The sequence below is a fragment of the Cheilinus undulatus genome, linkage group 11 (assembly GCF_018320785.1).
Source record: "Cheilinus undulatus linkage group 11, ASM1832078v1, whole genome shotgun sequence".
Taxonomy (NCBI): Eukaryota; Metazoa; Chordata; class Actinopteri; order Labriformes; family Labridae; genus Cheilinus; species Cheilinus undulatus.
The window spans coordinates 3777668-3802427 of record NC_054875.1 but is presented as its reverse complement, the minus strand read 5'-3'; the positions used below and the strand labels follow the sequence as shown (position 1 = coordinate 3802427).

Sequence of the window (24760 nt, the reverse complement as noted above, 5' to 3'; positions counted from 1 at the left end):
TGGTATTTTGTCCAATAAAAATGGAGGATTTCTTATATTTGAAAGACAATAATAAGGCACTGGTAGCCTGGTGTTTTTGTCTAGGCACCCATGAGCTTTTCCTGTTATTTTTTGAGACGGATAGTCAGAGTTCAGAACCGGCCTGTGGGTCCTTTCCTGCACCTCATTTCCCTCTCTGTCTCTCTCCTTGGACTCAGACTCTTTCCACCTTCCATCTCTAAATAAAGGCATAAAAAAAATCCTAGAGTCTAAAACTATTCGCACACATTAATTGCAATAAATCACAAAAGAAGTGCACAGATAGCAAAAGAAAATGGGGGGCTTTAAGCATTGATCTTAATTTGTCTAAGAATGAATAGAGAAAAAATGTTTTTCTAAAAAACTTTGCCATTAAACAAATAATGCATCATCCATTTCCTGCTGCCACCTCTTCCTCTGCAGACACACTCACGAGCTGAAGCTGCACCAGCTGCTGGTCCGAGTCTGTGGATGGGAACAAGTCAAACCCGTGTCCGTGGATAAAGTGGGCGTTTTCTTTCGCTATGCAAATGCAGACAGGAACAGCTCCTCCAACACTGTGAGTCAGAATCTCTGATGTAAAAGTTTTACAAAGAATTGTGTTCTAAGTTTGATGGTAATCATTCATTCTCTAAAACTTTCCAACAGGTTGGCAGTCCTATCAGCAGAACAAACATCATCCACCCACATGTTTATGTGAGTCAGAAATCTTCATCATAAATCAGTGAGCTGTTTGTAAAAATGTCCAGAAAACTTCAAAATTTCTGAAAAGACAATAACACTTTCAGGATAAGAATGCAGAAACATAGAAACTGGGATTTGTTTTAAAATCTTGGAATTAATTAATTTAAGTCAATTTTTTTGTGTTTAAATGTGTTTGTCCCGTCAGTTCTCGGCCCTTCCTCCGGTCCGAGTCGTCTTCTCCATCACAATGGAGGGCAGCGCCAGAAAAGTCATCACCGTCCGCTCCGCCCTCATGGTGAAGAACCGCCTGGACGTTCCCATGGAGGTCAGACTGGACAGCCCCTCTGCCCCCGACAGTAAGACGTGTTTTTGACGTGTTTTTAAAATCATGAACCTTTTAACAATCATAAGGAAATACTTCTAGATCACTCCTTGTGACCACAAAATAGTCAGTGAACTTATCTGGTATTTTTTAATCTATTCCTCCATTTTTTTTTTTTTAATGCAGTTTTTATTTAATTAAATCCTAATGACATTATTCAGCTATAACTCTCCTAGACTGAAATGGATCGGTCACAGTCTACAACACTGATTTTGGTTGAGTTTTTTTTACAAAAGTTGAAATGTTTGTAATTAACTTCTCTGTGCCTGCTCGCTTCGCTGGCTGCCTCTCGCAAGATCGTTATTTTTTTAAGGCATGGTAGTAAGAGATTGATAAGGGAATTGTTAAGATTAAATGTTAATGACACAGTTGGATTTAATTAATTGGAAATGCTTCTTGATTCCCATACCTTCACATGGCCACACTGGTGGAGCTTCTTGCATACAAATTCCCTAAACTTGACAACGACATTGAGAGCCCATACAAGTTTGTGCATGCACACTTGTGTTTGTACATGCCTGAATATATAGTAGAGCAATGAAAAAGTACCACAGGCGTTATAGTGTCCATGATATCCAGATGTGTGTATGCATGCACTTCATGACTGTGCACTATTATAATTTTATAGGGAACAGAAATACAAATCCCCTTCATTCATGTTTAAGAAAAGCCCCATCTGAGAGGAATAATCCCCCCTTTCACTGAAATCAGTTTCCTCTCTCATTGCTCCAGAAAATCTTTCTTTTCCTGTCTTTAAACAATGTGCTTTTAATCCCTGTGTGATGCTCTTTCAGTTTATTTGTACAGCAGCTGACTTATAATAAATCATTCAGCTGTGTTTATTGATGGTGTAAGCCAAGTCTATCCTCCAGGTCATAGGTCACTGTTTCTTAAAGTTTTGCACATCAAAATGGATGTGGATGGGGCTGAGGGAGGGAGCCCCAGCACCAACCTAAGCCCCGAATGTGTCTGTAATATGTATTGTTTGTTTGTTCTGTATTTCTATTTCTGTATTGTTTAATATTTTATTTGTGTCCCTGTGACTCCCTCAAAATCGAGCATTTCAAGGGGCTATCCTTCAATACACTTTAATCCCCTTCATCCTCATTTTCAGGAAGTTAAAAAATGTTATATCAGTGTAAGTTAATATGCCAAAGTTTGGTCAAAAGAGGGTCAACTGTTTTTTTCCTTTTTGTTATGATGACCTACCATAGAACAAGTCCACCAGAGCATATCTTCACATTTTGACATGCTGTAGTGCCATTTTTTTAGGGTATTTGAATTGGCTATGCATCAGTACAACCCTGAGAACCCAAATTTTAATGATATGTATGTGATAAGTCCATAGAAACAAATTAAATTGCTCAAAAGTGCAAAAAAAAAAACCACAAAAAAAATGAAAAGGTATTTTTTTTTTTACATATTTTCCTAAATACAGAGATGTCATAGATTTATCCCTCAAAATTGTGATTGTTAAAAAGTTGCACAAGATCCTTTCAAACCAACAAAAAATGATTTTGAGTATAACCATAACTTCATTTTTGAAATACATTCATTTTTATAAACTATGGCAAAAATGAAAATAAATTGTGCTGTTTTTTTTTTAAGAAATAAACTATGTACAGTAGTGCAATAAAATCTCTAAGGTGCCAGATACTTTGAGCATGCATGTGTTTGCATGAGACCATGCTGAAACAATAATTAGTGCAACTTGTGACCTGCAAGAAAACAACACATTTATAGCCCGGATTTTATTACATTATCTTGTTTTTGATGTGTGCAGTTTATACTACATTTCTGCAAAAGAAGGAAGGATATTTCTAGAAGGAAACAAAACTCTGGGTCACACTGAATGGGTGATATCTTGGTGTTACTCATCTGGTTTTATATGCAAAAAGAACTATTGCTCTATCTCGTTTGGTTCCAATTCTACCCACGGTTAAAAACAGATATGCAAATGGGAGCGCCGACGTCTTGTAGGTTTTAAAGGGCTAAAAGCCTTTGTGTTTCTGTGTCATCAGAGCCGGTGGTGTTACCTCCCATCCTCCCTGGTCAGGCCTTGGCGGTCCCTCTCCACCTCACATCCTGGCGTCTCCAGGCCCGTCCCAAAGGCCTCGGTCTGTTCTTCTGTAAGGTTCCCATCCACTGGACGAGCGTGGAGCGACCCGGAGAGACCAGCAGCAGTAAGAGGGAGTGTCAGTCTGCAGACTTTGACGACAACCTCAAGCGTAACTTCAGGTAATAACGTTCAAAGTGTCTTAACCTTCGCTTTCATTGTCCGAACACCTGGATGTAAGCACCTGGATTCTCTGCAGGTTCTGTGTGGTCATCAAAAAGGAGAACTACCCTGACCAGCAGCCTGCCAAAAGGGTTACTGGCAGCGCTAAACAGATCTACAGACAGCCGGGTCACACCATCTACCTGCTGCCCACCATGGTGCTCGCCAACCTGCTGCCCTGTGACCTCAACTTCTACATTAAAGGGACGTCCATTAAAGGCTCGCTGAAGCCGGGGAAAGAGGCCGTGCTTCACGCTGCAGACACATCGCAGAACATGGAGCTAGGTCAGGACTCGCTGGGTGTTTATTCTCTAAACTTTGTTCTTGCTCTGACACTCCATGATGTTTTTTCTCAGGAGTCTTGCTGGAGAATTTCCCCGTGTGCAAAGAGCTGCTGATCCCACCCGGCACTCAGAACTACGTGGTCCGAATGAGGGTGTACGACACCAACAAACATCTCCTCTGCCTCACCATCCGCATCATCCTGAGGGCACAAGGAGCACTGAAGATCCTCATCTCTGCCCCCTACTGGCTAATCAATAAGACCGGTATGATTTTGTTGTTGTTAAAACCATCGTTGCAGAAGTAAACCTCAACAAACTCTTCACTGTGAGTCCCTAAAGAAAAGTTCCCTTTCAGGTCTGCCGTTAATCTTCCGCCAGGACAACACTAAAGCTGACGCAGCCGGACAGTTTGAGGAGCACGAGCTGGCCCGAAGTCTGAGTCCGTTATTGTTCTGCTACACCGACAAGGAGCAACCCGCCATGTGAGTGTAGAAGAACAGACCGCCCTGTTCCTCTTTTCTTCTCCTGTACAAGCCTCTGTACTGATTCTAGTAAGACTTCCAGGCAATAATCATGAGCACATTTTCTCTTACAACCTGAATTTCACTAATGCAACCCCATACCATCAGAGATGCAGGCTTTAGAGCTGAGTCAGGAGAACAAACTGGATGCTCCCCCTCTTCATTTTTACAAAAGGAATTTCAAGTTTTGACTTCTCCAACCACAGAACAGTTTTCCATGTTTCCTCAGTCCATGTTAAATGAGCTTTGGTCCAAAGAAGATGGCGGTGCTTCTGGGTCCAGCACACATATGGCTTCTTCTCTCCATGATCCAGCTTTAACTGTCATTTGTGGATTTGTGGACCTATTACCATTCAACCAAACTAGTTGCAAAATGCACCCTTGGCAGCATTTCAATTAGTACCACTTATTTTTCCAATCTTTTGTTGCATCATCCTTATTTTTTTGAGACGTTTTGTTGCCATCAAATTCACAATGAAATTGTAAAATGTCTCAGTTTCAATGTCTGATATGCTGTTTGTGTTCTATTGTGAATCCAATATAAACTTATGAGCGCTGTTTTTATTGGCAATTTACACAGTGTCCCAACTTTTTTGGTGTTGAGTTTATATAACATAGAAATAGTCCGTTTAATGAATACAGCCATTTCAGTGTAAAAATTCTGCACATTTATTCCATTAAAGGTATCAGTCTATTAATTTCAATCAGGCCAAATTAAGTTTAAAGTGTTATTTAGGATTAATGCCTCAGGAAGTACATATCCTATATCATTCCATTGTTTCTTTTCTATGACTCTCTCATCCCATTTATTTTCCATCTTTCTGAATTCCAGGTGCACCATGCGGATCGGAAAAGGGATCCATCCAGATGGAGTCCCTGGCTGGTGTCAGGGCTTCTCCCTGGATGGAGGGAGTGGCGTCAGAGCGGTAAAGGTCATCATGCACGGGAACAGACCTGGACTCATCTATAACATAGGTGAGCTGAAATCATCAGACTTGGCCTAAACTGAGCTAGTGTCTGTTTTAATGAGCATTAACCAGGATACAATCAAAGCCGATCCTTTGACAGCAGTAAAGCTTTGATTCATATATTCAAAATCTTTATAATGACAGGACCAGGATCAGGGACAGTCTCTTTATTGAGCTGGTGTTGGCTGTAGAAAGACACCAGTCCTATTGAGTGATGTTGAAGGGAATTTTCCTGCATACAGAAACTCATTTAGCACAGAAGAAAGGAAAGAGCTGACTTGCATAAGTCCTGAATATAAGTGTATTAAAGACCTCCTTTGATAATCGGAAATACACAGAACATTGATTCATCCACCTAGAACTCCCTGGTACTTTTATCCAATCTTTTGATCTAGACTTCATCATTTCTCTTTTCATTATTCACCTTTCATTACATTTGAATGAAAATCAATGAAATACCTCCTTAGCTATGCTGATTTCCATTTTAAATCAGACCTACAGTCCAGTCTTTACTCTCTCTTTGAACATGCATCAAGATGTTCAAACACTGAGCTGCTTGTTGCAGAGATCTGTGCCGATTTTTACTGATATTTTGAGAACCTGGATGAAAAAATGCTGTTTTTAATATCACGTAATGAGTCTGTTTTTCTTTACTCTCGTCTGATTTAAACAGGCATCAGTGTGCGGAAAGGAAAAGGACGCTACAGAGACACTCACATCGTGACGTTCGCTCCTCGCTACCTGCTGGACAACCGCTCCTCGCACAAACTGGCCTTTGCTCAGAGAGAGTTTGCAAGAGGAAAGGTGAGAACTGGTGTTAGAGATAAAATCTTCAAAGGGTTTCAGAAGCTGAAAAACATCCTGATCTTCCTGAGTCCACAACCTTTTCATTGAACTGTTTTATTCCTGTGCATTTTTACTGCCTCCTCTCTAAGTCCTGGTTTAGATCAGTGGTTCTCAGCCTGGGGGTTGTGAGACAGTGAGAGGGGGTTTTCCAGATGCCTAAGAATATTTTTTAAATTACACTTTTACCACTTTACACCAGTATTGCCAAATTTTAACCTATTTTCATCACCTTGTACCAACAATTTTGCCAAATTTTAGCCCATTTTTGCCACTTAAAACCCTTTTTTTTCAATATTAAACCCTTTCCACCACTTTTCTCTTCCTGTTTTTGCCACTTCTAAACCAATTCTTGCCAATTGTTGGCTCTGTTAACCCATTATTGCCACTATGAACCACTTTTTACGCCCATTTTAACCACATTTCACCTTTTTATGCCCATTTTCACAGTTTGACCCATTTCTCCCAATTTCTGCCTTTTTTCTGTCTCAGTTAACACATCAAACCAATTTTTCATCCCATTTTACTAAATTGTCAGCCCATTTTTTCCATTTTAAACCCATTTCGGACACTTTTTAATCCCCCATTACGACTTTTTATGCCTGTTTTTGCCACTTGGTCCCCCAGTTTGGCTGGGTCCCAGAAAGGGCTCCCTTTCCCCCCCCCCTTATGGGAGTCTTTGTCTGTACATGACTATTTTTGTATGTGCATGTTTGTGTTTAACCGCCTTCAGGTACAGTGGGGGTCCCTGGTCTCTGGCACCTTTATTTTGGGGGTTGTGGGCTGAAAAGGTTGAGAACCACTGGTTTAGATGATGAGGCTATTTCTGGTTCTAATTCAAGGTTGGTTTTAGAAAGGGCATTTCTGGAAGCAGGACCATATCATCGGCCACATATTTTGTGATGTGGTTTAAATAGAATTTAATTGATTGTATGCTACAACACAGTATGACATGATAGAATACCAAACAAAACACTGTAATACACTTTATTATTTCTATGGGGAAATATGTGTCTCCAGAGAAAAACTCTGTCTGTAGTCCCTTTCCTTCAGCTCCACACCGCTAAAGTACTACAAAGACAATCCAGCAGAGGTCATTAATAAGTATTTGATTTGTTGAAGGGCACGGCCAACCCCGAGGGTTACATCTCCACCCTGCCGGGCTCCAGCGTCGTCTTCCACTGGCCTCGTAATGACTACGACCAGCTGCTGTGCGTACGCCTCATGGACACCAAAAACTGCACCTGGTCTGGAGGCTTCGAGGTCAACAAACCAAAGTCCTTCCACGTCAACATGAGGTGAGCTCACACCTGCATTTTCTCTTGCCGGCATAAAACAGCTCTCTGAGCAGCTAGTACAACATTCCACCTTCTTAAACTAAGATATCGTTCATCTCACTGGTGAATGGGTGATTATGAGGATTTCTTCTTCAAACTTTTAATTTTTGCATTGATTCTTTTTGCTACTAAATCAACAGGAACTAACTGTTTTTCCTGGAACATAGCCACTTTCAATCCTCCATAAACTTCAAAATACAAATCCAATTCCAAAAAAGTTGGGGCATTTTTACCACTCTGTTCTGTCACCTTTTATTCTAATAACACTCTGTAGCTAATTGGGGGCTAAAGACACTACTGCTTAATATTTAAGGTGGAATTCTTTCCCATTTTTGCTTCATGAGGATCTTAAACTGCTTAAGGGGGAAATATTTTACCTTTTTGAGACAAGTTTATATTGGTCTCAAAGGTCCCCAAAACATGCCTGTGAAGTCTGTTGCTGAAAAAACACAGTATTGGATTTTCACGTCTAAAAACCCCTCTGTTTCAGCCCTGCTCAGAACGAGCTGTTTCCATGTCTGACTGTGTCTGTATTACAGCGTTTTAGTCGTTTTCAATTGTTCTGTGCTTTTGCTGACATTTCCTGAAACAATCCCGTGTTTACGGAAAACTTTATCAAAACAAAAATGGATATATATCGTTTCTGTCTCCGGCATTAAAGGCCTTATATCGCAGGCTGTCCTGAAAAAAAAGGATGTTTAGAGCTTGACCATGCACCATAGGTTTTCATGTTTTACAAGCTTTTGAGACAAACAGTCCAGGAGAGACAAAATGGTTTTAAAAATAGGGCTTGGAGAACAACCTGAGGGGTCAAAGGTTACTTGTTGATTGTCAGCCTTGCCCCTTACATGCAGAGATTTCTCCAGATTCTCTGAATCTTTTGATGACATCTTTTGGTGCATAGATGGTCAAATCTCGAAACTCCTTGCACTTGCATGTTGTGAAATATTGTTCATAAAGTGTTGGGCTTTTTGTCCAGTCCTTCACAAAGTCTAGTCACTTGCTGCAATGTTTATAATCAGTGACTGCCTCTCATGAGTGCTGCTTTTATACCCAGTCATGGCACTATCATCAGTTTTCAGTAACCTATTTGTGGAATTTCTTGCCCCGTCTCATCTTTGTGCCATTAAATACGGGTTAAATAGGGTTTAGAAATCACTTTGGGTTGTTTTTCTCACACTTTACTCAACAACATTTTTGGAATTGGGGTTTAAACTTGACATGCATATTTCTGTCTCTATTTTAGTCTGAAATCTTCACATCAAAAACTCTCTGTTTTGAGTGAATAAAGAACTAAAGAGCTTTAACGTGGATTTTTGTCTGAGCAGGGACACTCTGGGGAACTGCTTCTTCCTGCGGACTGAGATCACCTTGAAGGGAGCCACGTACCAGATCTCCTTCACTGACACCGACCAGCTGCCTCCACCTTTCCGCATCGACAACATCTCTGAAGTAAGGCACCTTACATGCAGCTTTGGCTCATTTGAAGGGTTTGATCCCTGCTCCTGCAGTCTTCATGGCTCTGATGGCCTCCTCTGCCACCAGTGTTAGAATGCGAACAGGCGAATGTTGTCTTCGTTTCCTCATAAACTTGCTGAAATCAGGCACTTAAAAAGGTTAAAAGACAAACTTTTAGGCACTCCTAAAAGACAATGATGATGAATTCAGTTGGATTTATTACATTTTTTTTTTCAGGAGGTTGAAAAGAATGTCAGAATCAGACAGCTCTCATCCTGCTGTCAAGGTCTGACATGCACTTAGTTTGAAGCTTACTGAAGCTTTCTGCAGGCACTCATGTGTAAATTACTAAAAAATATAGCTGACAATTCTTAGCTGGAGCCTTTTGCTTTCACCCTTGAAATCACCTTCCCCACGTTGTTTTTTAAGTGATGCTTTCACCACTCCGTCACAGTAAAAGCAGACAGAAGAGAGTGGACTGAAAGGTGTCCCTCGTTTGAATCCCTGCAGGTTCCAATCCAGTTCTGGCAGCACGGCGTGGCAGACATCCGGCTGCACACTGAGGTGAAGGCGGGCTCGATGCTTGACTATGCCTGTGATGAGCCCACGCTGCCCCCCTACCTCACCCTGACCGTGAAAGGAGCCGGATCCTCAGAGGTCACAGCCGACATGAACTTCTTCAGAGAATACAACAAGCTCTACTACGAGAACTTCATCTACATCGCTGCCACACATACGTTCTCACAGTAAGACCAGTAACTTGTTCAAATACATGATTTTATATCCACTGTCTGTTTGGCTTGTCTTACTGGGACAGATCTGGTTAATGATGGTTTTTAACCTGCTATAAAGTTAGAGTCATAAAAGTAAGCTGCTTCTTTTTACCAATGCAGGAGTGTTGAGAGGCGACCTGTTGGGAAGAAGCGCCCCGTGAGCTCGGCTGAACTCGTACTGGATGTCGACACAAAGACTCAGAGAGTCATCCTGAAAAAGAAGGTACTTTATAGAGTTTAAATGACCTAGAATAAACCTGCACACTTTGATGTGAAAAAGATGAAAAGGAAGTTACTCTTCAAAAGTTTGAAGCAGACTCATTAACATAATTTGATGAATTGTTTGTTGACTAAAAGAAAATAATTTAGTTCGTGGACTGCAGCCCTGTTATCTCTGTATTTTTCATTTATTTAATTTTTAATGAAAAATCCAGGAAGGAAAATACAATAGAGCTTACTTCAGGACTTGTTTTCATGAACTTGACACCAAAAAATCAAACACCAGAGCAGATTTATTCTTCTTCAATCAATGGAAGTGGATGAACTTGAGCAGAACTTGATCTTAGTATCTAACAAGTGCTGCACAGCTAAGCTAATCACACTTGCAATCCTGATGTCAGGCTGTGCAGGTACATTATCACATAAAAGGCTGCAATTATTTTAGTATTAAGTCTTACTTCAAAGGTTTATGAGGATGCTTGCAAGGCTGTTGAGATTACAATTGGGCCACTGTTGAACTTTGTAGAGGTACCTTTATTTTCAGGAAAAGGAAAAACTTTTAATTTTTGGAAAATATTACAATATTTTGAAAGCAGTGAGGTATAAACTTCAGGGTTCATACTTTTTATGCTACCTAATATTTCTGCTTTTTGAGTCGAGTAATATAAACTTCAAAACTATCACTAATCTCTGTATTTTCCTTGTCAACAAAGCAAGTAGACTCATTTTGTTTATTTGTTTAATTTTTTTTAATTTAATTTATTTAAGCAGGAAAACTTCATGGAGATCAGGAATCTCATTTACAAGACTGCCCTGACCTAGACACTTTTAACAGAGTTATAGACATGAAACAGGGCGGTTACAAACATAGATCAGCCAATCCAGAGTCACAGAGCTTATCAGTCATTAATCAAAAGCATTTACAATCCAAAGCTCCAGTGCCTTCAGTCTACTGTTAGAAACATTTAAAGAGACCAGCTCCCCCAGACATAAGATCTGATTGCTCCTGCAGGAGCAGGACCTGAAGATCCTTTTAACCATTTCAAGACAGACTGTGGGCACAGGGGGCAAAAGTAAAGAGTCACTGAGTGAAGACTGTAGCTTCCAGCACTTTTCAGTGAAATCAAGTATGATGGATGCAGTTTGAGTATAGCCCACAGACTGCAGAAAGAATTATACAAAGCCTGTGCGACGTCAGCTATCTGATTACAATAGGCAGACTCAAACTGCTTTTGAAGCCAATCTGCAGTGGCTCCCTTCTTGAAATCGCTGTCTCAACCGAACTTTGGATCAACCTTACGGCCCGCCCCACTAAGCCTGACTTCCTGTCAGCTAGCCAGCTAGCATTCTGGTTTACAGAAACAAAGCTTCTGCCTGTCGAGCTATCTGTCAATCAAATGAGATGCTCTAATCAGTGCACAGTGAGGTTTTTCCTAAATATAATCTAAACCTAACCTGATACTTAAGATGGATGTGTTTCACACATCCATCTGGGAAACCTCTCATACACAGCATTTGGGAAAGGGCAGAGCCTTTGAAAAAAAAAAAAAACATGGGTGATTGGATGACGTTCTGTCTGTCACATCTTTACGGGCCAATCAGAGCAACAAAAACATGTGACGTCGTCGCTGCTACGGAGGTGCATGCTCAGCTACTGAGAAATAATGTGAACCATGGCTACTGTAGACATGTCAGTACACAACTTTTGTCGTTTTTGAAAAGAAAACAACTCACTGCTGTTCTTTGTTTAAACAAAGAAATGGCGTCAAGTTCTGATAAAACTGGCGCTTTAGCAGCATCCATGCTAATGTCTACCATCGGCCTCTTGTTGCTGCTTGCTTACGTCACAACTCCGCCGTGCCTGAAAGTACTGCCCCTCCTCGCTGATTGGTCCTGTCACTTTCTAACCAGGCCCAAACATTTCAGACGGGAGCTTTGCAAGATGGATTCGCCAGTGAGAAACACAGAAACAAGCGTATCAAAATGCTTTGCAAGGTTAATCTAAACCACTGTGGTACAAAAAAAATTTCACATGAAGACATTAGCTAATGAGAGTTTGAACCAGGCTGTAAACCACTTTATTTGTAGTGTAAAATACGGCTTTTTAATTGGCGTTCAGACGGAACTCCTGGTATTCCTGCAGCCAGCCTCAAGTGGACTCTCGCGGTATTGCAATTTTTTGCACTTCCCGTTGGCTTCATTTTTCAGGATTGGAGGTTGCCGCTTGGCATAGCCTTATAAATAAGGACATGCCAATGATTAAGGGCCAGTCCTATTTCTACCCCTTAACCCCTCCCTTTGCCCCTTGCAGGAACCAGGGAAGCGCTCCCAGCTGTGGAGGATGACCGGCTCTGGTATGCTGTGTCACGAAGGCTCGTGCCCGCCGCAGAGCAAACCAGCTCAGCCACGCCCACTGGACTCCTCCCTAGTGCTGGACATCGCTGGACTCGCAGCTGTTAGTGACAACAGGTTGGTACTGGGCCTGCTCCTATAGTGACTCTTAAATGCTCCAGTCAATCAATGTTTTTTCTCAGGAATGCTGAACTGTCAGTTTTGGATAACTGTCTTTTCTCTATCTCCCAGTTTTGAGCCGCTGATGCTTCGTAGGCCGGACTCTCGACGCAGCACCACCCAGACCTGGTACTTCAGCTCAGACATGCTGACCTGTGGGCTTCCTCGGCTGGTAGTGCAGGTAGGTGCAGAAAGTCAGACTGAAATGTCTTCGACTTTTTCTTTAATTATTGAATAGTTGTTGAGTTCATAGAATGTGAAAACAGACTGTGACACAACTCATTACAATTTTCCCTCAAACCGAGGGTGTCCAAACTATGGCCTGAGGGCCAAATGGGGCCAGCAGTCCAAATTTAATTCTAGAAATAAAATCAAATATGGCCTCCTTCATACTTTCAGCACAAGGCAGGGATATCATGCTAATTCTGTAAACAACTATCTTAACAAGAAGAATTTATTTATGGTCTTCTGTGACTAAATTGAGACAACACTTTACATGTTAAACATATTTGCAATCAAAATAATAAAAATATTTTGTTTACGAACTCTCTGATGGGTTACAGCAGCAGATAGCAGTGCCAATAATATTCCATTGGTAGAGCCAGTGTTAGTTAGGGAGGAACAAGGCTCTCTGAAATCTGATTGACTTACCCAAAAACCTGGAAATGATTGTCTATTTGTCTTGTAAGCCGTTAAAATCGAGGGTTAGTCAAAGCAAGCCCTCATCAACTGACAGCCAGCTGATTTGCTCTTATGCTGCTCTTGCATGGCCACACTCTGCTGCTTTCTCTGCAAGCTACTCTTGCAACCCTCCTCCATCCCAGCTTCTCCTTTATTCTGCTTCTGGCTTAGGCTGGCCACACACTATAGGATTTTAAGCCTGATTTTAGGCAAGGTTTGACTCCTCCAACGATTGTGGGGGCGTGTCCCGACTTGAGCCTGGTTGCAAACGATTATTTGTCCGAATAGTCTGTGTGGTGTCAACAGGATTAATTTACTGCCCCAAACTGCGTCGTAGCCTCCCAGACCCTGAATCGTAAATATCAAACATGTTTGATAGTTGCAATTCTAGGTCGTAGTGCGGCTGACGGAGTACTCACAACAGCCAGTGAGAGCGAGCACACTGGGTAGCGTCACCAGACGGATCGTATGTACTTTAACTGCTCACAATCATAAACACAACTTTACCTTAATTCCAGCCAGGGTTTTGTCCTGAGTCTTTCCCTTGTTTTATGATTTTTGCTGTACCTGTAACGCATGCCAGGACACTCTGTTGTGGAGAGACAGCAAGATGGTATCGACACACATCCATGTTTGTTTTTTTCTGAAGTCACGTGAGGTCGTAGGCAGGTCAGCAGGTGTGTGGTCTCCAGTGATCTGATAATCTGGCTGAGTTGTCAAGTGTGTATGTTCAGAGGATTAAAGATGAAAAAATCGTTTGAAACTTTTCTCATGTCGGTGGTCTCCCACGGTTTTAAAATTGTTTAAGATTTAAAAATCATCTAGTGTGTGGCTGGCCTAATGTAATTCTGCTGTCACTGATGCCTGCTCCGCTCTGGGTTTTTGCTGCTTCCTGAATAAACTAGCCATTTAAGGCATACTTAATCACCAAGCTTTTTTAACTTATCTTATATTGGTTTTGCAAACTTTCATATGCCTCACTTTGAGGATATTCAAGTGGCCCCAACATCCTTTTACATTTCTGCATGTGGCCCTCAGTGGAAAAAGTTTAGACACTCCTGTCTTAACGTCATAACACAGCTCCTTTTGTCAGTCAGAGGTGAAGCTCTTTCAGATACTATCATAAATGACAAGGCAATAAAAACCTTCACATTTTAGAAGCTGAAACCTGCACATTATACATTGTGCAGGTGCATTTTTTTTATTTTGAATAGACCTGTCACCAAACTCAAAATCATGATTATCACCCCTCTTCTCTTCAAAAAGGCTTCTTATCCATGAATCCTGCCTAGCAGGGCCTATCAGAATTTTATTTTCTTCTTATTTAGTTATCGTTGTCTGTAACACAGATTTTTTCCACCTCTATGTCACTCATCTTACTCTGGTCATATCACTGCTCAACTTTAGAAACTGTTTCTTCTGTTAGCTTTTCTGTGTAGATGCTAAAAAGCTAAAAACCAAAACAATTTTATCCTGTCTGCCCTCCACGTGTATTTTAGCAACTCTCACTGAAGCTCTTCCATCACATGCCTAAAAAAAAATGAGACAATCCAGAACATGGAAATGTTGCATCTACATTAAACCTGCCACTTTGTGACTCAAAGAGATGGAGCACACATGTTTATGCTTGCAGTTTTATTTCTCCTCAGTTGTTTTAAAGTCTGATTTGTGTCCTCCAGGTGAAAGGTGGTGTTGCAGGCCTGTATGATGGAGCAGAAGTGGTTTTGGGACCGGACTCTGGCCTTATGGACCCTGGACCTGAGCAGCAATTTATCAACCAGAAGATGAGACCTGGTTCTGGTGTGTTGTCAGTCCAGGTGCTGCCAGACGGACCCACACGAGTCCTGCAGGTGAGGAAAATAATCTTTCATCATATTAAAGTGAATGATAATGAGCAGCTTTTCCAGCTGAGGCTAATTGTTTTTGATGATAAGAGACTTTGATCGTCTTTAAGGGTCACTCTAAAGGTTGAGCACAAAGGCTGATAACACTTTTTTATCTTTTGTGTTTTCTCTTTTTTTAAAATACTTGTAATTATGCAGCTTCGTCAGATAGCAGAGCATCTTGCTGAATATAAATGAGCTTAATTTCCCTGATAACATCTGATAATTTCTACTTTTCAGGCACAGCGATGCTCTTATGATTTCTGCTGACAGAAGTTTCTCTGTTTGTTTTTTTTAGATCAGTGACTTTAACCAGAGGAGAATGCTCCGGAGCTCCCCCAGCACTGATCAGGAGAAGAGCAAAGAGGAGGTGAAGAAGGAGCCGGAGCAGGAGCTGGAGGTACGAGATACTTTGGAGTTATTCTATTTGGTGTGTCACAGACATTTCTACCTGACAGAGAAGTTGTAGTTCCTCCATAACACCTTCTTTGTTTAAAGAGTTTCTATGACATTTGCTCTTTTTTGTGGAGTTTTGATCTATAAAAACATCTGTGCTCTGTAGGAGTTACTGAAGCTCATAGGTGCTCACTGTGCTCCCTTCTTTGAAAACTCTCTCCTCTGAAATCTTCTTCATGTTGTCTCGAAGGTGTTGGTGAACCTGGAGGAAGGTGTGGGTGTCTCTCTGGTCAACAAAGCTCCTGAAGAGCTTGTGTTTACCACGCTGTCCGGTATCGATGTCCACTTTATCCGCACTGCATCCAACGAGGTGCTGGAGCTCAGCATTCAGAACATCCAGGTGAGTTTAACACACCTGAAAAAAGCTCAGATGTTTGTGTAACAGTCTTTTTAATAATACCCACAGAGAAAAGCAGATATACACCCATGGCTAGATGCACAAGAACGGATTGATCCAGCTAGCAGCACTAAGATTAACGCAGAATCTGCTGGATTTAGCAGCCTATCCTCAAAGAGATGCTACTAATGATATACCAGGGTTAATATAACCACAAAATCTTACAGCTGAGCTCAAATTGTGCATGTGATTGCAACTAGTCATGTGGAAAATCATCGGCTTTGTGCAAAGATCACATTAGATACGACAGTGACAGAAAAGAAAACTGTAAGTTACAGATGAGAACTCAGAGTCTGTGCTGACAAGGTGCAGAAACATGCATCCAGACTCCAAACTAGAGCTGTGCATCCTAACTGGTGTCACGATTCGATTCTGATTATCAGGCCAATGATTCAATTTTATTCGATTTTGCAATGCATCATAGTTCATCCAATGCATCCTCCATTTTCTATACCTAATGATATACACTATAAAAAATCACTAGATTCATATTATTTTCCTTCAAGTAAAAGGTTTGCCTGAAAGTAACAGCTTTTGAAAGAGATATTGAGGTAGGCTTAATAACTGATAATATGATTGAAGTTTTAGGTTTTTCCCATAACAAACATATTAGCGTTCATCCTCGGTTTAAACTTCTCTTCGCTGTCTTCTATTCCAATCCTCCCTGACTCCCTGCGTATCTCTGCGCTCTTGAAGGTATTTCCAAATAGACTCTCCAGCACACTCATAACAAAGGAGTTGATTAGTTTATTATCATGTGTGACTACTGCTACCACATAGACAAGAACAGCTGCACCATTTAAAATATACTTGAATGCTTTGAAAGCAGCCAAGTTTAGAAGGAGCTGGACATTATTTGGATCTTTAAAGTTAGTCCAGCTGCAGCGACACACATGCAGCATCCGTCTGCATTGATCATGAGCTGCCTCTGCATCGATGCAGGGTCACCCATGTCTGCATCACGATGCATTGTGAAAATAATTATTTTCTACACCACTTATGGGAGCATAGACAATGATTTGTGTATATGCAGCTGTGTTTCTCTCAAGTACAACACATTTGTGAGCAGTTTGAATGCAGTTTCCCCCTTTGCACAGGTTAGGTGGCTGCATATTCCATAATTTCCTAACTTGCAAGAAGGTTAGGTTCATGCAGGATGCCTAGCAGGGCAGTTTGCATGCATTTTTGCTCTTTGCATGGGTTTAGTGGATGCAAAACGGTGCAAACCGTTTGTTAATCAGTCCCCTACTTTAGACCAGCCCAATGATGAAGTGTGAGTTATTTCTAGCTATAGATACTAATGTAGTAAGTACAACACAAAGTGTCAGGATTTCATTTGTCTTCATTCAAAAATAAAAGGGACAGTTGTCATATATTAGACAAGGGAAAACTGGAATGTAAAGGGCAGGAATATGTTTTTAACTGATGCAGTATCGACAGGGAGCTTGTGATGCTTCAGGATGCAGTGGGACATCTGACATTTACATGCTGTTAGGACTTTGTGTTAGCATCGCTCTGAAAATGGCATGAAAGCTGTTGCACCCTGGCTCTTTGAATGGGTTTAGTGGCTGCAAAAGCAGTGCAAACCTTTTGTGAATAATTTCCCCACTTTATTTTATATTTGAGGCTGCAAAATGTGCCAGTTGTCATATTTCTGACAAGGGAAACTGAAATTTATAGGTCAGACAATTATGTTTTTAACTGGTGTTGTATGGACAGCAAGCTTGTGATGCTTCAGGATGCAATCTGACATCGCATATCATCATATCATACTGAGGACATGGTGTTTGAGTTGCTGTGCAAATGGCATGAGAGCCGTTGCTTCTCTGCATAAAAAATGCACAGAGAGGCTGAACAGCTTTGCAGTGATTTGAGGAAAAATTGCCCCCTTTATGAGTAAACTGGCCTTGTTTTGGAATATATCTATTCAACTTGCAGAAAGACTAGATGCACTCAGGCTGCCTAGCAGGGCAGTTTGCATGCAGTTTTGCTCTTTAGATTGGTTTAGTGGCTGCAAAAGCATCTTTTGTGAATCAGTCCCCTGCTTTGTTTTATATTTAAGGCTGCAAAATGTGACCTTTGTGATGCAGTTCAGGTCATTAAAGACCAGCACAGTGATGTGGTGTGAGTTATTATACTAGCTAAAGATGCTAATGTAGTAAGAGAGAGGGAGTTTTAACAAAAACAGGTCCAGTGATGCAACCCTGAGGAACCTCAAACTGTAGGAACACTGATGGGGGCTGATAGGTTGCTATTGTTTTTGATTTGTTTATTCTTTTTAGAAGCAGTGAACATGTAAATTTGTTAAAAATACCCGCATATAAACATGCAGAAGTTAGCAAAAATGCTAATGTGGATCCACAGTCCCTTGGCAGGTAACAAAAACAAAAACACAGGAAGAATAATAAAAAGTACAGTATGATAAAATCAGGCTTTTGTGGTTGTGAGACTGGGAACGTCTTATGACAAAGAGTCAGAAAGACCCTCTGAGTTATCATCATGTCTGCCATAATACCACAAAGGTAGACATTTTAGATCTATTTTGCAAAAGTTTTTTTTTAATGCAAACACTGCAATGTAGATCCTGTTTTGAATTGTCAGAGTTTTATACCTCTAAGCCCTTTTATTCCTTTTATCCATACCAGCATGCCTTTTTTGTGCCTTTGGAAACTTGAAACAACAGTCGTAGCATGCATGAAGAGGAGTCCAAAGCCTGGTCTCAGTTCCTAAAAACACTAAAACAATGCCAGGTCTTCTGTCTGCAGAATTATAATTTTAAATAAGGTTGGAAACACCAACATTTTTGCCACAAACAACGAAGCAGTGAAGCTTTTCTACACCAGAGGCACATCCATGTTTTCCCTGTGTTGTTTCTTCAGAGTCATAAATATTTAAAACAGCTTTGTCACTGCTGTAAACTTTGGTGCTTTTACTTTTTCCTCACAGAAAGACAGAAGACGTGAATCGATAAAGAAACCCAGGGCAGAATAATAATCACTTCTTCCTCCATGATATATTTACATGAGCCTTTTTGCTGAACTTTTCATCAATATATTAAAAATCCTGCAGCATTAGCTGACAAATTCTTAGAAAGTAAAATAAAATCTGGAATGATATAGAGGCCTCATTTGAGCTGGTAGAGCTTGTTTTCTAAAGCATGTGGCATGAAGTGATTTTCGGTGTCTGTCTACATTTTAAAGTCCAGAAAGTGTAAAATCCCAATGTATGCCTTAAGGTGGGTTGTGGGAGACAGGAAATAAAACAGTCAGAGTGTCAGCTCTCATTCCCGAAGAGCCTGATGCACCTGCCAGCTAGTGTGTTGGTATTCACATGGCAGACTGCAGTTTTTCTTTATTAATAGACCCAAACTAAAGCACATTCTTTTATTTTCTCTCCTTTCATTGAACACATAGAGCACAGAAAGTTTAATGTTGATGGAGGATTTGAGTTTTAACTTGCTGGAGCATTCCCACAACATCAGAAATGCCCAGAAATGTGCTGTGATCACTCTGTGTGAGGCACAAAAGCGTAACTTCATTAGTTATTAAAATCTTAATACCATAACCTTATGGAACCATAATAAAGTCTGTTGTCTGTAAGCCTTGACACATTCATATTGATACCACAATGGTGCGATATCACATGACTCAGTCTGTCAAATCACAGTGTTCAACACAATCAGACATGCACACACTCCCCTGATTGCTATGATGGTCCTTTTTTTTGCCTTTTTAAGTCTTATAATGGGGGTATTACTGTTTCGTCTACAGTCATAGTGGCATCAAATCATGGCTTTAACCCTCTGAGACAGAGGTCTTATATAAAAGTGAAATAACTTTTAAACCATAACTCATAGCTACTTACTTTGTTCCTCTTGCAGCCTGCTGGTGTGCCGTTCTAATGATGCTATCCACACCTTTATCGCCCTTACAGAAGCTTTTATAGCAAATATGGAACTTCAGTGACTCTCTGGGGTCTTTGGAGATGAAATCAAAACTAGTAACTCAGATTTAATGACATTTCTTTAATGCTATCCACCCTGTTGTTTTCCCATAATGGTTGTCACATGGGTGGAGACAACCAGTGGCAGGCTGTTCCATCGTCGCGCCATGCTTTGCTAAACTTAACTCGTGCAAAAGATGGCCTGAATATCTCATAATGGAGAGAGATAGAGGGCACTCTGTCTCTGCAGACATGACCTGCATTGAATAAAGGCACAAAAAACTAATGCAAAAAAAGAGTAAAGACTTTTTTTAAATGTGTGAATATTTTAAGTAATTTTTTATACAGAATAATTATTTTTCCCGTTTTGTTCCCAGAGATTGGAGAACACTGGACAACTCAAGTATTAGCCATTATTTTTTACTGTGTTTCGCACATAAAAGTCTTTGAGTTTTAATTTCTGTTTAGTTTTTTCTTTTGTCTTTATAGTCCCATAACTTTTTAAAATTCAGGTGACATTACTGCTGTCCATGTATTCTTAAAGCCCAGGTTGTCCTGAAGAAAAAGATGTTTAGAGCTTAACTGTGCACCACAGGTTTATGTTTTGCAAGCTTTTTAAGACAACAAGTCCAGGAGAGACAACTTAAACATAGCTTAGGTCTTAAAGTGATAAATGGTACTGTTAGTTTGGCCTATATTCTTCAAAGGGGACATATTTTACCCTCTTAAGACAAGTTAATATTGGTCTCAGCGCTCCCCAAAACATGCCTGTGGAGTTTGTTGCTGGAAAAACACTCCAGTATTGGATTTTTGCACGTCTAAAAACCCCTCTGTTTCAGCCCTGCTCAGAACGAGCTATTTCTGTGTCTGTGGCTTTAAATGTTAATGAGCTGTCTGACTCCGCCCCTGACCCCACCCCTCTCAGGAAATGGATGTGGCATAATAGATGTGACTCTCCTGATCCTCCTCTCAGCTGGCATGTCCAAATATAGGTCCGAATGTATTTTTTGTCATGCAGTCGTGCATGCACTGGTTTTAATCCATAACCAGATTCAGAAAATTCCAAAATGAAATTACTATAGGGTGAAACTTTTTGCAATATGTTTAAACTGAAAATTTTACGCACATTGTACTATTCCTTGGTTTGTTACTTCTACGTTAATAACTTTTGGTTCCCACCATCTATGCTAGCTGAAGTATCATTCAACTAAAAACATCTGCAAAATTAACATATGTAAGTTGTTATCACCATCTAGTGTCCATGTGAGTGGAATCAGTAAACATGCAAACACTAATGGGAGGTTAGGTTGAGTACTGGGCAATCATGCTCATAACTGCATCAGGTGTATGCAGAAATACTGTGCTAGGCTAAGATTATACAGCCTACTTACACACATTCACTGGTTTTATCCAGAATTTAAAATACAGTGTCATCATTACTCATAGAAATTTTCTTTATATGCCTTCTGGTCAGCACCATAAATGAAGTTTTTAGTTGAGTCCATTTTCTGAATTTGTGTTCTGTTGTATTGTTGTTTCCAGGTGGATAACCAGCTGTTGGGCACAACCCAGCCCGTGATGCTGTGCGTGACCCCCGGCTCCAGTGACAGCGGGATAAACGACAGCGGCCCCGCCCTACAGGTCAACTCAGTCAAGGTCCCCAGCAACCTCATGCTCACTGATCTCTTCAAGGTGAGGGTCACACACTGAATCATTGCCTGGACCCATGAATCACCAAATGCAACAGACATTCAGCTTAAAAATGCCCAAGTTATGCAAAATGCATGTGGTTACTGATGTATGCATGCATGATCTATTCACAGCATCTCATGGTTACTGCGCGCCGCTTCACAGTCATCATTGAGGAGAAACTGCTGCTCAAGCTGCTCAGCTTCTTCGGTTACGGACAGACGGAAGCCGGTGGGTTCTCATTTTTAATATTTGAGAGTAAGCGGGTAGTTTTTGTTATAAAAACAGAAATAAATCTTACTTGTTTTGACTGCAGAGCTGGAGAAGTTGGATGAAAACCTCCATGAGAGGCCAAACGAGGATGCAGGACCCCCCAAACGTTACTACTTTGAGAACCTGAAGATCAGCCTCCCTCAGGTCAAACTCAGCGTCTTCACCTCCCACAAACTGCCACCTGATCTCAAGGTAACGTGGCATTTCTATTATTTATCTATTTCATCTCTGTCCCACTACATAAATCTGCTCTTTGAAGAAAACAACATTTAAGGCTGCACCTGTTTTATTCCTGATCAGTTTCAAATTCTTTGTTTTGTCCATTGTTGCATAACAGAAATGTCAGGCTAAATATTCCTTCAACATAATAAAGGCACAGTAAATTCTGCTGCCGGGGGGCTCAGAATCAAAACAATAACAGAAGATGACATGTAGAGAACTGTGGAGCAGCTCTGCCCACCTTCTGTGTTTATTCTCACTTAGAATTGAGGATAACCTGACATGCCAGATATGCTTATTTCACATCCATCTGTGCAACATCCCTTTGACAGGGTTTAGGAAAGGGCTGAACTTTTAATAAATAAACTCAGAGGGTGATCAGTTGGATGTTTGTCTGTCCCAAAGGAGTAAACTGCATTACCTTAGCTCGCCAGTTGGTAAATTAAACAGTCACGGGAAAGAGCAAAAACATTTTTTCCACAAAGAAAAACTTTCAGTGTGGTTCTTTGCTCTTCTTTTAATAAAGAAATGTGATGCTAAAGCTGCAGCTGCACTAATCCCCCCCCCACCATTGTTTGTAGACTTTCATTTTATACTAAATCACACCCACAGCTATCACTTCCATGTCCACTCCTAAATCTGATTGGTCTGGTCATACTCTGACCAGGAAAAAGCGTATCAGCTTGAAGCTTTGCAAGACAGATCCACCTAATGTAATCTGGTCTGTACGCCAGCTTTGCAGGGTTAAATTGCAATGAAAAACTGCACTCCATATGGTGAATGTACTAAACTGTAACCCATTGTTGTGTTTTCATGCATGAATTTCCCACCATGATGGAGAAAATCTGTTAAAAGTTGTCCTCCTGTTTTGTGTTCTCTCAGCCTTTCTCAGTCAGATTTCTGTCATAGAGAATGTGACCTGCCTTTCCTTTTTTTGGCAGGTGGGCTAAAATGTGTGTGTTTTGTTTTGTTTTGTTTTGTTTTGTTTTGTTTTGTTTTGTTTTGTTTTGTTTTGTTTTGTTTTGTTTTGTTTTGTTTTGTTTTTTGGATTTATTTTTGGGGCATTTTAGTGCCTTTATTTGATAGATGAGGACAGTGGATGGAGTCGGAAACAGAGTGGGGGAGAGACATGCGGTAAAGGGCCTCAGGCCAGATTCAAATCCAGGCTGTCCACGTTTATGGGGCACGCCTTTGACCACCCTGTGTCCCCATAATGTGTTTTTAGGTTCTACACACCCAGTCCTTACAAATACAGGCATTTAGCATGCTAATTCTATTACAGCATACGTCACCGGCCGTCACAGTCATGTAGAATTTACAAGGATCAAGGATATCTTCACACCGTTCAATAAAATCTGTTAAAATGGGACCACAGTCCAGATCATGTTTTGGGGGACTTGAGATTTTTTTTTAAATCTCAAAGAGTGCCTTGACAGAGAAAAGGTTGAGAAACGCTGTTCTAAGATATCCCAAAGTGCATTGCAAGCAGCTGATGGCAATTACCAGGAAGACACTTTTATAATTTTTCCCCCTCATTATTTAAAATTCATCCATGAAACAAAAACAGTGGTTTACTGAAGAGTAAAAACAGGAGTGCAGTTTTACTGAACACTCTTCAGCTCACAAAGCAGGAAGCAGTGGAGGTGGGCAGAGCTTAGCAGCTTGTGTTGTCTCAACTTGACCATCACGGCAGTCATGGTAAGGTGGGGTGATGGAGTTATAGTGGGTGTTTGGAAGATAGCACATGTCAGAATAATCATGGTCTATCATGAGAAAGCAGCACAAAACATGAATGAAATAAAGCCACATAACAGCTTTCTCTTGCAGTTTCAGCTTCCTACTTCCTTCTCTAGCAGGCATTAATGCAACATCCAGCAATTAAAATGTTGTGTCCATCATGGCAAGAGACACACTGGTTCATCTTTAAAATTTAAAGAGTATCTCTGGCTTTGAAAATGGCTGGAAATATTTGAGGTACTCGCTTCAAATATTTGTAATAGGAGTAGTGTATTTTAAATTACTGTAGTTATTTCAGTGGAAAATGGAGCATATTATACCTTTAAATCATCCTTTTCTTTCCAAAACTGTTGATTATTGCTTTATTTTATCACCACAGGCTCTGAAAGGCACGCTGGGTTTTCCTCTGGTTCGTTTTGAAGACGCCGTCATCAACATGTACCCGTTCACAAGAGTACATCCCTACGAGACTCAGGAGATCATCATCAACGACATCCTCAAGCACTTTAGAGAGGTGAGCAGAAAATACAGCTCTTACACAGTATTGTATTTTATTTTTTATGTTTGTAAGACAGAATTTGACACAGACTCAAATCTCAATAATACACTAGTTTTTTCTGTATTTATTATGGTCTGTTTTCTGTCTGCAGGAGCTGATCAGTCAGGCCGCTCAGATCCTGGGCTCTGTGGACTTCCTTGGAAACCCCATGGGCCTCCTCAATGATGTCACTGAGGGCGTGTCCGAGCTCATCAAATATGGCAATGTGGGCGGGCTTATACGAAACGTGACTCATGGAGTTTCTAACTCTGCTGCCAAGGTACAGACAAACTCAGCAGCTGCTTTTTAATTCTGTGATGGTGTTTGGTTGTTTTTTTACTGTCATTTAATCACTAATGGCTGCATTTAATCATCATAATGGCTGTTTTATTGATAGATTATAATGCACTGATGTTCCTGTTAATGGTCTTTGCATATTATCAGAACTGGCCCCTTTTTTTTATTCATATTAGTGTGTCTAAATGACTGATGGGTTCGTCTTATCTGTAATGTATAATGTGTGCATGGGTGTTGTGACTTTTGCAGCTAGAAATGTCAAATCCATCCAATGCATGCTAGTCATGAGCTTGCACAGCACCGTGCCAGGAAAGGGGTGTATGAGGAGGAAAAAGGCATTCTAGTCTTACCTTCCCTCTGTTGTCTCTGTTA

At 40.7% G+C, this 24760-nt stretch overlaps 1 protein-coding gene across 3 annotated transcripts in view; it reads left to right on the top strand.

Annotated features, from left to right (window-relative positions):
- The window catches only part of vps13d (vacuolar protein sorting 13 homolog D), a 91615-nt gene that overhangs the window by 51527 nt on the left and 15328 nt on the right, over positions 1-24760 (top strand). For all 3 annotated transcript variants that reach the window (XM_041800132.1, XM_041800133.1, XM_041800134.1), the window contains 23 exons: positions 442-577; positions 667-714; positions 908-1058; positions 3106-3322; positions 3400-3647; positions 3719-3910; positions 4002-4128; positions 5000-5142; positions 5809-5939; positions 7101-7276; positions 8644-8767; positions 9284-9519; positions 9667-9769; positions 12077-12234; positions 12349-12457; positions 14637-14807; positions 15139-15240; positions 15487-15636; positions 21178-21327; positions 21459-21555; positions 21641-21789; positions 23933-24067; positions 24204-24371. In XM_041800132.1, the coding sequence (XP_041656066.1) occupies positions 442-577; positions 667-714; positions 908-1058; positions 3106-3322; positions 3400-3647; positions 3719-3910; positions 4002-4128; positions 5000-5142; positions 5809-5939; positions 7101-7276; positions 8644-8767; positions 9284-9519; positions 9667-9769; positions 12077-12234; positions 12349-12457; positions 14637-14807; positions 15139-15240; positions 15487-15636; positions 21178-21327; positions 21459-21555; positions 21641-21789; positions 23933-24067; positions 24204-24371 (3421 nt within the window). The remainder of the gene's footprint in view (positions 1-441; positions 578-666; positions 715-907; positions 1059-3105; positions 3323-3399; positions 3648-3718; positions 3911-4001; positions 4129-4999; positions 5143-5808; positions 5940-7100; positions 7277-8643; positions 8768-9283; positions 9520-9666; positions 9770-12076; positions 12235-12348; positions 12458-14636; positions 14808-15138; positions 15241-15486; positions 15637-21177; positions 21328-21458; positions 21556-21640; positions 21790-23932; positions 24068-24203; positions 24372-24760) is intronic.